Source organism: Arthroderma uncinatum, assembly GCF_011692745.1.
Source record: "Arthroderma uncinatum strain CBS 119779 chromosome Unknown scaffold4, whole genome shotgun sequence".
Taxonomy (NCBI): domain Eukaryota; kingdom Fungi; phylum Ascomycota; class Eurotiomycetes; order Onygenales; family Arthrodermataceae; genus Arthroderma; species Arthroderma uncinatum.
The window spans coordinates 1,080,429-1,093,705 of NW_022983866.1; the positions used below are offsets into that span (position 1 = coordinate 1,080,429).

The following is a 13,277-nucleotide window of genomic DNA, read 5'->3' on the forward strand; positions in this document are numbered from 1 at the left end:
GTTGTGGTTGTCAAAGCTGAAGTTCGCTGGCAAAAGATCGTTTGATGCGTGTAGAAACTCGCGCCTTTTTGGGACGCGACAGCGCGTTAAGTGGTTTCATTACATAATCATAACTAGCCAATAAGAGTCCTTGAAACCACGCGAAACACACAAGCGATAAACGATAAAAAAAGATAAAAAAGATGAAAAAATAGACAAAAAGCGAGGGTAAAAGACATAAAATAAAAGAGCAAAAAAGAAAGCCCAACGCGGGGCTCGAACCCGCAGCCTTGTGATGACCAACTTGCTAGTAGTAAGAGTCACACGCTCTACCGATTGAGCTAGCCAGGCTTGTTGATGTATGATGGGGACTCGAGAATAGTTATAGCCTCCTCAAGGACACAGCGCACAGCTATGTTAGATTGAATATAGATGTGAGAAATTGTTACATTGTTAAATTGATGTATCTAATCCAAGTATGTACACATCGGCAGTCTGTAGTTATCGACAACCCAGTACTTCCTTCTGACACCGTCCCACTCGCTGTCCAACGAAGGTACAGCTATCTCCGTCCAGTCAACATCAAACCCGGCCTCCAGCATATCCATCTCAACCACCTTCTGATACACATCATAGCTGATCTGTCTATCGGCCCCCATACCATTAAAGAAACTCCATCGTCCCTCGGGCTCGAGAAGCGCGATAACATGCTCGGAGGCGAAGTCACGGAAGTCCGCGTAGGACTCGGCGAATGTGTCGTAGTAGATGGCATCAAACATCACCCCGTCTGCGGCCAACTTCGGTAGGATATCCTGCCATTTACCTTCGTGTATCGTGACCCCTGTCTTTTCATGCCATCCCTTGCTTTTCATGTCTGCGATAACTGCCGGGTGCGCCTCGATGATATGGTGGGCGCTGGGTTCTAGACTTTGGATGACGCCGTCCACGATACCCATGCCATGACCGATATTCAGCACTTTCAGACCAGGCTTAGGGAGGAGTCCCTTGGCTGATTTCTCCATTATATCGGTTTCCCACGCCATCATCACTCCGTTCTTGTCTGCGTCAAGCAGTCGGCTCTCCTGGAACGTCAGGCCAGAGCTCAAGTAATTATCGTTGCTAACACTTGGATCTTGAACATTGTGTTCTTCTGTTTCGCCGGTAGTGGTCTCCGGGCACCATGTCGTTGCTTCTACTTCTGTTTTCTCTGTTTCAGTGGCTTCTTCCTCCGTAGTAGTGTTGACCACATTCTCTTCACCCTCATCTTCTTCGTCCTCCAATTGCTCATACCCCTCAAGTCGGTTCAAGAGCAACTCAGCACGCACGCCGGCATCAACCATCAACTGATACAGCTCCTGTAGCCCCAATCGTCGCGCCAAACACCCAGGAGTATCGTCATTTGCATCTAAATCGTTCCATATAGCTCCTTCTTGCAGTAAAAATTTAACCGTCTTTACCCCTCCATCCACGGTTTCAGGACTGCTCTCTTGCTCATGTGTCGCAGGCTCAGTAGTATCACCATTTGTAACATTGTCCGTTTCAGGCTCACATGCTGCAATAGCCGCGTGTAGAGGGCTATACCCAGTCTCCGGATCTTTCACATTGGCGGGGTTCTCTTCTTTCTGGTTAGAACGGATCAGCTCGCGCAGCTTCGGGACGTCATGCTGCGACGCTGCTAGTAGTATCTCTTGGTTATCAAGGTCGACATCAATAGAGCCAATGCCAGCAGTATTTGGGTCTTCCATCTTTGAAGCTTCGTAAAAAGTTGGATTGTGACGAGTTGTGTAGATTTTTCGGATTTTGAAATCAAACTTCGAACATTTAGTAAATTATTTCACCACTTAACTAGAGTTAGAGAACATCACCACTCAATGAACATCCACCCTTACCTCTCTACTTCGTTGATTTAATTAAGTCTTTATTATTATTCATAATATTTAGACAAGACATTAGATAACCAGGACAACTACGATGGCTGAGAGTAAAAGAATGAAGGTGCTGCACCTATAGATGATTTTACCAAACCTACGCCCATATTTCCAGCCCTTGTAGAAAAGGGTATCACCTTCAAGTACGATATAGGGCCCAAAGGCTGTTAGTATCTCTCCGTGGGGTCAATCTATTGTATCTATATTTACCCCATATTTACTATACTACATTATCTATCTTCTAACTACTAACTAAAGCTTTATTGATATCTAGGACCGCCAATTTAGCGTGCATTTGAATAACCTAACGTGGTGGCAGGGTTACAGCTCTTGTTTCTAAGGAAGAAATATATATTGGAGATCTTAGATGAGTCAGTACCTGGACGTACGGAACGTCGGTTCTGATAATAGTCCCCGGCTTACTCCGTACAGACATTAATCTATATATAAAGGAACTTGAAAGTTAATGGAGGGCTCCTTGATGAGATCGTTTTCTTCGTGAAGACCGATTGGCAGCCAGACTTGGACTGGTGGTCCTGAGATAGGGTGATGGATGGGAAGCCAGCTGGGGCACTATATCAGGGCCTAATAACATCTACATCAAGATAGATGGCAACATTATACGGAGTATAAATTTTCTTGTTACAGTTAGCTAACCTCTAGGTGTAGGTCTCCATCGAGGACTCTGCAGCCCAAGCCGCTGTTACAAATGTTCTGGAGAACCGGCATTAGCTCACCATGTCTGTGAATGTTGTTGCAGCATCAATTTCTTGGGTGCATCACCGTTTACGACTTTGCAAGCCGTTCTGGCTTGTAAGTTGTGTGCCATCAAGGCCGTCGTTTTGCGTACTTTGGTACTTTGCATTTGCACATCAGAGACAGATGCGAGGGTAACAGCTTGACATGAACGGACATGCTGGGAAGATACCATGTATATGCTGAAGAGACGCGTCTAGCGAGCATGGTAGTCAACTAGGGACGTATCGCACTCGTTAACGGGATAAGATAGACAAAGACCATTTGTGCTTACAATTAAAGGAGACTTATGAGATTTCGAACATATGGTAGAGTAGAATAAAGTGGTACAAGTAGTTATACACAAGCTTAAAATGGAACCCGTCTCTCCTGTCATGTCTGGACCACGCTCCTGGCCAGGTATATAAGAAACCGGGGGATCACGCTCAAGAACTAATCAGATCCTTCTCCGCCCGAGTTGACATTCAAGCCCAATCCTTCGGAATCAAGGTACATCTTGTTCTTTCCACCAGCTTCCTGCAGAATATGGGCAATCTGTCTGGCGTTATCGATCTTCCGTAGCTCAACGTAACTTTTGCTCTTCTTGATAGCATCACCAATAAGTTGGGCAGAGCGGGCCTCACCCTGGGCTCTGACGACAGTGGCTTGTTTCTCTTGACGGGCCTTGTCAACAATGAAAGCGGCTCGCTGGGCTTCTTGCTGGGCAACCTGTTTGGCTTCGACGGCAGCAGTGAATTCGGGGGAGAACGCAAGGTGCTGTTAGAGGTAAAGCATGGTTAGAATATTAAACGGCACGGATCAAAAGACATCAGCTAGGTAAACCATACCGTTAGAGAGACATCGTCAAGCATTATGTTGAAGCGCGCAGCGCGTCTGGCTAGGTTATCCCGTACAAGACGAGCAACGCTCTCTCGCTGGGTGATAAGCTGACTGGCATTGAATTGGGCAACGACACTTTTCAAAACCTCGTTGACGATGGACGGTAGGACTCTCTCATCGAAATCCGTTCCGAGGGTACGGTAGATCTGTGGGAGGGCCTCAACGCGCGGTCGTGACAGTACACGGCAGGTTATGTTGACCATCTGCAAGTCCTTGGTACCGGTAAGGGAAGCGACATTGCGTGGCTTCGCTCGGACATCGTAAATTATAGGCGTCTCAAACCATGGAATTTGGAAATGTGTTCCTTTAATGGAAGATATTAGCACTGGAAGAAATTTAATTCGGAGAGGATATGCCTGTACCTTCGTTGTATATCTCTTTCTTCACACCACCTATCCTTGTGTACTTGATCGCTCGGTGACCACCGTCAACTATACGACACAAACAATCCCAGTTAGACTGATCTAGACAAGAAGTGACCGATCCAGGAGAGCATACCGTTGAAGAGAGAATTCGAAAGGACGTAACCTCCCACGCCCAGCGCAATCAGCAGTCCAGCACCGCCAAAAGCCTTTCCTCCGGCAGGGAAGCCGCCGAATCCTCCGCGTCCCTTTTGCTGGATGGCATTTTGCAGCTTTTGCCAGGTCTCGCGAGGGTCTGTCATGGTTATTATGTGGTGAAGGTCTTTGGCTGTTTTTCAATCCGTCTTTGCTAATTGCTTCGAAGGTCTGGAGAATTAAAGAAGTTTGGAGGTTGCGGCACTAGTCCGGATCGGGCACATCGAAGCTTGGGCAGTTCGAGAGCTGGATGAACTTCATCGAACAACCAACATCTCTTCACAAAGGAGCCTCGATACCAGCGACTCTTGTTTTAAGCAGCCTGTCTGGGCGGCGCACTGCAGAACGGCAAGAAAATGGCGCCAGAAAGGTCGGGAAAGAGCGTGTTCCTTGGAAATATTCCCTACAGTAAGTCCTGCCAACACCACGGCGATTCGAACATTTTTCGAACCTTTGATACTGACAGTTGCTACGAATTACTCTAGATCTAACAGAGGAGCAAGTGAAAGACATACTGAGTTCTGCAGGGACAGTAACGAAATTCAGGCTCATGATCAACCCCGAGACCGGAAAACCAAAGGGTTATGGATTTGCAGATTTCGCAGATGCAGATGCAGCCGCGTCCGCCATACGTAATTTAAACGATTATGAGGTTATGGGACGCAAGATTCGAGTCGATTGGCCTCACAACAACGAGAAAGATTCCGTACCCCCAGATTATTCCCAGCAGGCACAGCCAGGCATGCCAGGTGGGCCTGGACAAGATGGACAGAGCTCGCAGGCCCCTCTGCTACCAGCTCTGCCTCCTGGTGCCGACCTGCCTCCAAATCTGACATGCCCGAACGCTATATCACAGACTCTGTCCTCTCTGCCAGCCCCTCAACTCCTCGACGTTCTCTCTCAGATGAAATCACTGGTCATGGCCGACCCCGCTCGTGCCACAGAATTACTGAGACAAGCACCGCAGCTGGCGTATGCTATATTCCAGGCACTTCTTCTCATGAACCTTGTTGACTACAGCACGCTGGGTTCAGTGGTAGATCAAGCATCACAGGCCCAGGCAGCTCAACAAGCACCTCCCTCGATGCAGCAGAAATATCAGCAATTCCCGCCAGCACCAGGTCAGGTAGCAACTCCTCCTATCCACGGCACTCCCTTCGCGCCTCCACCACAGGCGCCGCCGCAACAACAAGCACCGCCACCAGCAGCCCAGGTTCCTGGTCAAGAGGAATTATTACAACAAGTCCTGAGCATGCCACAGGCGGCGATAGACGCACTACCGCCAACAGAAAGAAACCAAATCATGGTTTTGAGACAACAGCTCCTCCAGGGCGGTATGAGATGATTTGCAATTTGGTTAGGAAAAACATCGGACGGCTTGCAACGGTTAGTAGGCTGCTTTTTACTTGTTATCCATGTATAACTAGTCCATCTACGGTTCAATTTCTCTGGCGCAAGGGTCAAAATGGGGGGCTTTCTGTTTTGGTGTTGTCATAATGGTGTTTGGAGCGATTATCGAGGTTGATAGATATCCATAATGCCACCTAGATGAATTTTGTGCACCTATATGTTCCTAGTCAACAACCACAAATGTATCTCCGCCATGCCTTAACTCATATCTTCCTTGGGAAACTAAATGCATTTTCTTTAATAGGTTTAACATAAACACCTCTCACCTGTCTCGTCACCCTAATTATCATTGTTCTATCCTCTCATTTTGTGGAAGTAGTAACATCCACGTGACTGCTGGTTTTAACGTCCACCAAATTTTGTTCCTTGAATCTTGCAACCTCACACCAACAATAATCTTACATATCCTCTCCTTTTCCTGAACATATCAATAGACACAAATATTTCTCTACGATATGCATTGTTTATATCCTCTTACTGGTTTAATTTTACCCGCTCGCCCTCTATTCTTACGATTTGATTAATTAGCGGAATGAGAAGAAACATCTGGCGGGCTAAAGTAATGCTTCAAATATCGGTCCCTCGCATACTTGTGCTGGAAAATGAGCTGGCCTTAGGGCAATTGAGCTATAATGTAGCCTTATAGGGTCTGCATAGATACACTGAATCTTCAGTGCTATTCAAGATGAGGGATTCAATACCCAAAGAGGCTCGGTCTAAATGGAGGGCCTGAAATGGGCACATCACTCCAGGCTGCAGTACTCCCCTATATTGTCTAATATGGGTATCAGTTATGCTCTGAGAATATTTTTTTAGATTCTCAGACATGGCTTGATGGATATTTTTGAACCTATTAGCACATTTCCATGGACCCCAATGGGGATTTCCAGCTTAATACCAGGATGATCTAGTGCGTGGTGTCGTGAAACTCCATCAAACTGGCACTTTCAATACAAAATATGTGACTAACTATCCCCTTAACAGCAACCCCTCAGTTTTTCCCTCAGATCTCATCTTGCATTGTTCTACATTCCTTTCAGCTTTTCGCGTAGTCCTCGCTCATTTTGACGCGTCAATTTGATCTTCTACGTGGCCCGAGGCTCTGAGCCTCTGGATAGCCAAATCTCCCCTTACATTACGCGATTTTTTGTCCTCACGATCATTTTACGAAATTCAACTACTCAAATTGAAGATGGATTGCGTTCAAGATAGCCCTTCCCCTAGCGAGACGGTAGTCTCGAATGCGATGTCGTCCGTGGCAGACAGCAGCACCCTGTCTACCGACACGCGTGATACGGATGTTGATTCGTGTGTCGACGTGCCAATGGAGGTTCCTGATGAATATATTGAAGTGGAGAATCCCCCTGCGGTACGCGAAGCGATAACCGAGGAAATTCGGTCTATGTTAACCTCATTGCCCCCTGAGATCCTGAGAGGAAAGTACACGACTTTGCCCGGTGAACGGCCTAAGCCTGGCCTCGATAGATCACTCCCTCCCATCAGTAAGATCGAGGACATTTTCGAGGATCTTACATCCCGAGCCTTGCAAAATGGCCTTGGTTCTTTCCTGGACCATATTGGCCCTCGGAAACTACGCGTTGCCACGATGTGTTCTGGCACCGAATCTCCTCTACTTGCTTTGGAAATGATACAGGATAGTATGTTCAACTTTTCTAATTGGCGTGCTGTGGCTAATTCTACAAAGGTTTACGGCGGCTCGTTGGCAGAACATTTCGCTTGCATCATCTATTTAGCGCAGAAATAGATGCATTCAAGCAGTCTTATATACAAAGAAATTTTGCCCCAGACATCATTTTCAGAGATGTCAATGAGCTTGTTGCAGAGGAAGCGTACGAACCACTCTACCACTATACTATAATACCACCTACTGACATCTCGAATAGAACCACCGCGTTCGGATCAGTGAGAAAAGTGCCTACAAATCCCGACTTGCTGGTGGTCGGCTTCTCTTGTGTTGATTTCTCAGCCTTAAATTTCTACCGCAAGACCCTTGAGGAAATGGGAGAATCGGGGCATACGTTTTATGGGGTTCTACGGTATATCCAACGATGTCGGCCTCCCTTGGTCGTTTTGGAAAACGTGTGCTCTGCTCCTTGGGAGAAAATCAAGATCATAATGCAGGAAGCCGACTACAATGGCTATCACATGAAGCTAGACTCTAAGAACTACTATCTTCCACAGACACGGGAGAGAGGCTACATGATTTGTGTTGATCAAAGAAAGCTGATTACGGAACCTGTGGGCGAGATGAAGACCAAAAAGCTATCGTCATTCGCCCAGATGATGAAGAAATTAGAGCGACCGGCAAGCTCTCCAGTCACGCAATTTCTTTTAAGCAACGATGATACTCGCCTCCAGGACGCAGTTAGTGACATATCAATCAATTCGACCAAGGACCGTCAAGCCGTTGACTGGACAAGATATAAAGCCAGGCATCTTGGATATCGAATGCGAGAGGGACTTGGGGATAAGCGGCCTTTGACTAAATGGCAGGACAACGGCACCTGCCAGATGCCTGATTTTTATTGGCATGGATGGAGCAGAACGCAAACAGAACGTGTCTGGGATACCCTAGATGTTAATTACCTGAGAACTATGGCGCGTGGGTATGACATCGGGTTTAAATCGCGCGTCATCGACCTCTCTCAAGGTTTGGATAGAGAATTGGACCAAAGAGCGTCAGGGATTGCAGGCTGCCTTACACCCCGAGGACAGCATTTCATTACTTCCCGAGGGGGCCCTCTACTAGGCATTGAAGCTCTGGCCTTGCAAGGGATTCCTATCGATAGGCTCCTTATCAGCAACGACAGCCAGCGCGACTTACACGATCTGGCAGGAAACGCGATGACTTCAACAGTAGTTGGGGCAGTGATTGCAAGTGCTTTGATTCTTGGATACCAGGCACTACCACGCTACTCTGCTCTGTTCGAACTCGAGGCTTCAGAGGAAGTGATACCTCCAGTTACTGTCACACAAAACGACCAAATGACACCAATGGAGACGAACGTGATAGTCGAAAATACTCTTTCAACTACAGAGATATACCAACTAGCACTCCGTACTTCCCGGTTGTGTTACTGTGACGGTCAAATAGGGACAAGAACTGAGAAAATTCTGGTCTGCACACTTTGTAACCATACAGCTTGCTCGAAGTGTGGCAAGAACCCTACACATTTATACAAACGTGTAGACGCTGACGACTTAAAGCAGCGACTATCTCCAATAGATTTCCAAACCCAGATCAAAACGAAGCTACCCATGCGTCTCCAAGTTAGCGGTATAGCTGCTGACATGTTTGATCAATTTCGAGAGTCTACTGAATCGCCAGATGTTGTAAGCGCTTGGGACGCCTTCTTAGAAGCAGTTAAGCTTACTTTTGGAGAAGTTCTCAAATTTCGGGGCATAACTAGACAATGTGGATGGACAATTACCTATGAAGGTGCCAACTCTTTGCTAAAGCTGAGTTGTACTTCAATTGGTCTCCAATGGTCGCTGTATGCTACTCCGAGTAAAAAGGAGCCGAGCAGCTCCCCACTCCGCCAGATCCTTTCTCATCCTATTGCCAAAATGTCGCCTACTAGCGATAACATACTGGACGGAACGTGGCTTGTGGGATCCCCAGTGAGCTCAGAGTTTGATATGAGTGTAACAGGCTGTGGTCCATTGGTTGACTCCCTTCCCGCCAGATCTGGCCTCCAGCACCCAAAATTTCGAAATCTAAAAACGTGGTCTGTTCTTCGTATAGATGCGAAAGACGAGGATATCGAGAACTTGGAGGCTGATATCCGTGGAGACTATGAGCTGCTTCCAGATTGTGGTTCTGCCAGTGGAAGTTTGCGCAAACGGTTATTTTCTGCAGGTGCCCCCATTTATTTATTTCTGGACCCAACCGAAATTGGCCCTCATCAGCTAGATTCTTGGGTATTTGCAGTTGAGCATGGAAGACTCGATTTTGGACAATCGCGAGACACAATAGCTGAGATTCGCCCAAATTGGAACCCTTGGTACCTTGATAAGGAACAAGATAGTGTTCAGTGTTGGTACCGGAAATGGCGGAAATCTCATATCGTTTCACTGAACATCTACCGGCAATTAGGACCCCCGAGATACGGAATACCAAACCCTGAGGCGGTTCCGGCATTGTGTAGCCTCACTTGTGATAATTCGTACGCTACTATGCTTCATTGTTCAATCCCAGCTGGCTGTTCTGAGCTGGAAATGGTACCAGGAGTATGGGAACAGGAGAACCTGTTAGAATCCACCGTTATGCTCCAAAAATTTGCATGGCTACTGCAGAAGGCAACTGGTATCACTCAATTTGAAAACTGGATGGACATTGAAACATCTAAAACTGGCTTTATTCTCGGGTGTTCAACATGTGCTCCTCAGAAACCTCGTTTGGCTTGGGCACTAGATGATAGAGACCGTGTATACGCCTACGAAAACCCTGAAGACGCAGCCGCTTATGAGAGAAGCATAAAGAATCGACCTGCGCCTTTTTTGGGATTTTCAGTTCTTGACGAGCATTTTGATTTTCACCTTCGAATTTGTCTAAACGTCATGAGTCTTCTTCATCGAGCTGCTGGAAATTTGGCGAGCAAGGATAATATTTTGTTACAATGGCGTCTATGTATAGACACAACAGGGTTCATCCAACGGCCATTGCCAAAGCTTCTGGAAAGAAACAATAAATTGGACACCGCGTACTCTCAACCTCCAGGCTTCAGGCATTATCACCTACGACCAGAGCAGCTGCGTTCTCTCCAGTGGATGTGCAATCAAGAAAGCGATAAAGCCCCTCCGTTCGAAGAGCAGGAAGTCGTCGAGGCCCTCTTACCCACCATCAACTGGCGGGCAGAGGGGAAGGCTTCGATTAAGAAAACGGTGCTTGGAGGTATCCTAGGGGATGAAGTTGGATATGGTAAGACAGCAGTATCTCTTGGGCTGATTGATGTACAATTCAAGAAGGATTGTACAACTGTTCCAAGGTTTGTAAAAGGAAGAATTCCTATTAAAGCAACTTTGATATTGATCCCAAGTCATCTCTTTGACCAATGGAAGCGAGAGATACATAAATTCTTGGGAAATACATACAACGTTTTGGAAATTAAAACGGCCTCCTCATATGGTTCAACTACCATATATGACTTCGAGTCAGCTGATATTATATTAGCATCTACATCGTTACTCAAAGGAGCAGCTTACTATACTATGATGGAAAATTTCGTGGCCGCCCCTGAGCTGCCCAAGGGGGAGGGTCGTATTTTTGTGGAATGGCTTCAGGACGTCCTTAGCGCTTTATCAGATCAAGTCGACCGGCTGGTCAATTCTGGTGCCTCGAAAGTCCTGGATCATGTGCATGATAGAAGGGAGGAGCTTCGACGGGGAAATGGGCTTTCGAAATATAAACCATCGAGGAGGTTGAAAGGGCAAAAGTTCCAAGAGCATCTCTTGAAGATTCGACAACTAGCCGCAGGGGATGAGCATGAAAAGGATACACCAGTTCAGACTACAGATGGAGAGCATGCAGTGGGGTTTACCGATGGACTGGGTAAAAGAAAAAGAACAGAGCCAGCAATCGCTTCCTCCACGGAGGGTGTTAGCGAAACTCGTGACCTAAAGAAACAAAAGAAGGGTTCTAATGGCGCACGTAAGGACGGAGGAGCCGATCAAATTGATATATTCAACCTTCAGGATTCGGGAGAGGACTGGAAAAGTGTCCGTTCACCATTACTGCACATGTTTGAGTTCAGCCGAGTTATAATCGATGAATTTACCTATTCAAAGGATAGAAACTATGCTGCGGCTCTTGCAATCTCTTCTCGAAAGAAATGGATACTATCAGGAACACCTCCACTAAACAATTTTGGAGATGTCAAGTCGTTCTCTCCGTTCCTCGGAATCAACTTAGGTATTGATGAGGACGATGGCAGGAAAGTGGATAACGAGAGACTGAAAACAATTCAGCGTGAAAAGACGGGTATGCCAGACCCGTTGTTCTCTGTGTCATTACTATTGCTAACTTGAATAGAGGTTGAACAATTTCAGCCTCTAGTAACTCGTCGAAGTGCTGTATGGCACCAAAGACGACATGAGGTAGCCCAAGGGTTCTTGGACCAGTTCATGAGAAAAGTAAGCCTCACCGCGCCTAACTAGCTAGTGGTTAAATAAAAGCACTAACCGGTATAGAATATGCCCGATATAGATGATATTCCATGGACCGAGCACGTTATTGGAGTAGCTCTATCCGCTGCCGAACGAGCAGTCTATCTTGAGCTTTTCATGCAACTTATGTCTCAAAATTTGAGGTTGAGGAAGCATGGTCGAGGAATATATGACTCCGATGAAATCGCCCGTCTAGATGAAATCATTGGAAATAGCAGCGGTCCAGAAGAAGCACTATCCAAGCGCTGCTCTTTGTTTACTCTCGCTGATGTTACACATTCTCCTACTACTACGTCTCGGGAGAATCCAAATAAGTCGTTCGAGGACGATAACCCTCTTGTGGTTATACGACACAAGCAGCTTATAGGTCTTGGGGCTGATATTGGATCCAGGCTGAGCAGAGGGCTGTGGCTACGTGGGCAGCTAGATGAAGGAACGACTCATTTCGATAGGCTCTTGGAAAGCATAGAGGAGGACAGGTTTGGAGATCTACTGGTTACTATTGGCATTAAAAATCTCCTCCGCGGGGTAAGAAATAGATCGAAGCCAGCTGATGGTAGTATCTTTTATCAGACAGTACAGGAGGTGAGCAAATTCATACCCCCTAATCCTGAATTTAGTATCGGTGCTGACTTTAAGGAGAAGAAGAAGAACCCCGATGATCCTAGACCCGAATTCCCCAAAACACAAACGGAACTAATCAGTGATCTGAACTACTGTACCGACAGTTTACGCCGGCTTGTTTATGAAACAGTATCGCATGCACGCGCCCTGAGGTTATACCATGCAGTACGATGCTTCCAAAACCCTCCAGATGGCGCCATTTTCATCTGCCATAGCTGTGGCATACAAAGGGGTGACCCTCGACAGTTATCTATTCTAGGGGAGTGCGGTCACAGTGTGTGCAAATCATGCCTAGAACGTTGCAAGCTCCACGAAAGGTGTTTACTATCCGGTTGCAGCGGAGCTGTTCATGGGTATCGTATCATCAAATGGACTGATCTCTGTCACTCTGAATCCAATGTACAGGACGATAAACTCGCCAACTATGGCGGCTCAAAACTTGCGGAAGTTATCAACCTACTTCAAGACACCAAGAGAATCCCAAGTGATGACCAGGCCCTTCTCTTCATACAGTTCCCTGAATTGATGGACGCCGCGGCTCATGCGCTACAATTAGCCAACATACTTCACACCGTTGTCCAGCCAGGAGATCGGACGCCAGCTAGTAAGATATCCGAATTTCAGAATGGAAAAGACGTCATGAAGAGTAAGGTTCTGATACTGAACCTTGGAGATGTAACCGCATCAGGGCTGTAAGTCTTGTTCTATACCCCCCGAACGTATAGCCTATGCCTAACCCTATTATAGGAACTTACAAAATGCCAATCACATCATTTTCTTTGGCCCACTGATTTCTGGATCACAGTACGATTATAACTCCGGAATGGCGCAAGCAATTGGACGCTCAAGACGTTACGGTCAACTAAAACACGTTCACATTTACCACATTTTGGCTCTGAGAACTGTTGAAGTGAATATTTTTGAGCAACGACGGCGACAGTATCTCGCAAAGAGAGGC

General features: G+C 46.6%; 4 protein-coding genes and 1 non-coding gene across 5 annotated transcripts; 2 read left to right on the forward strand and 3 right to left on the reverse strand.

Moving 5' to 3' along the window:
- Positions 1-240: 240 nt before the first annotated feature.
- On the reverse strand, positions 241-330 carry GIQ15_t0033. The gene has a single exon. It is a non-coding gene; the product is annotated as a tRNA-Lys (tRNA).
- A 116-nt stretch (positions 331-446) lies between these two features.
- Positions 447-1,724, reverse strand: GIQ15_05677 (uncharacterized protein; the record flags this gene model as incomplete). Its single annotated transcript, XM_033553094.1, has 1 exon — positions 447-1,724. One exon carries the CDS (start codon positions 1,722-1,724, stop codon positions 447-449), a length of 1,278 nt encoding a protein of 425 aa, XP_033404238.1.
- Positions 1,725-3,095: 1,371 nt separating this feature from the next.
- Positions 3,096-4,206, reverse strand: GIQ15_05678 (prohibitin-2; the record flags this gene model as incomplete). Its single annotated transcript, XM_033553095.1, has 4 exons — positions 3,096-3,419; positions 3,491-3,846; positions 3,905-3,973; positions 4,041-4,206. 4 exons carry the CDS (start codon positions 4,204-4,206, stop codon positions 3,096-3,098), a joined length of 915 nt encoding a protein of 304 aa, XP_033404239.1.
- A 249-nt stretch (positions 4,207-4,455) lies between these two features.
- Positions 4,456-5,444, forward strand: GIQ15_05679 (uncharacterized protein; the record flags this gene model as incomplete). Its single annotated transcript, XM_033553096.1, has 2 exons — positions 4,456-4,507; positions 4,585-5,444. 2 exons carry the CDS (start codon positions 4,456-4,458, stop codon positions 5,442-5,444), a joined length of 912 nt encoding a protein of 303 aa, XP_033404240.1.
- Positions 5,445-6,701: 1,257 nt separating this feature from the next.
- On the forward strand, positions 6,702-13,185 carry GIQ15_05680 (uncharacterized protein; the record flags this gene model as incomplete). The annotated part of the gene is made up of 9 exons (XM_033553097.1): positions 6,702-7,167; positions 7,215-7,359; positions 7,414-10,451; positions 10,704-11,510; positions 11,562-11,662; positions 11,720-12,223; positions 12,278-12,484; positions 12,725-13,011; positions 13,125-13,185. 9 exons carry the CDS (start codon positions 6,702-6,704, stop codon positions 13,183-13,185), a joined length of 5,616 nt encoding a protein of 1,871 aa, XP_033404241.1.
- Positions 13,186-13,277: the final 92 nt, after the last annotated feature.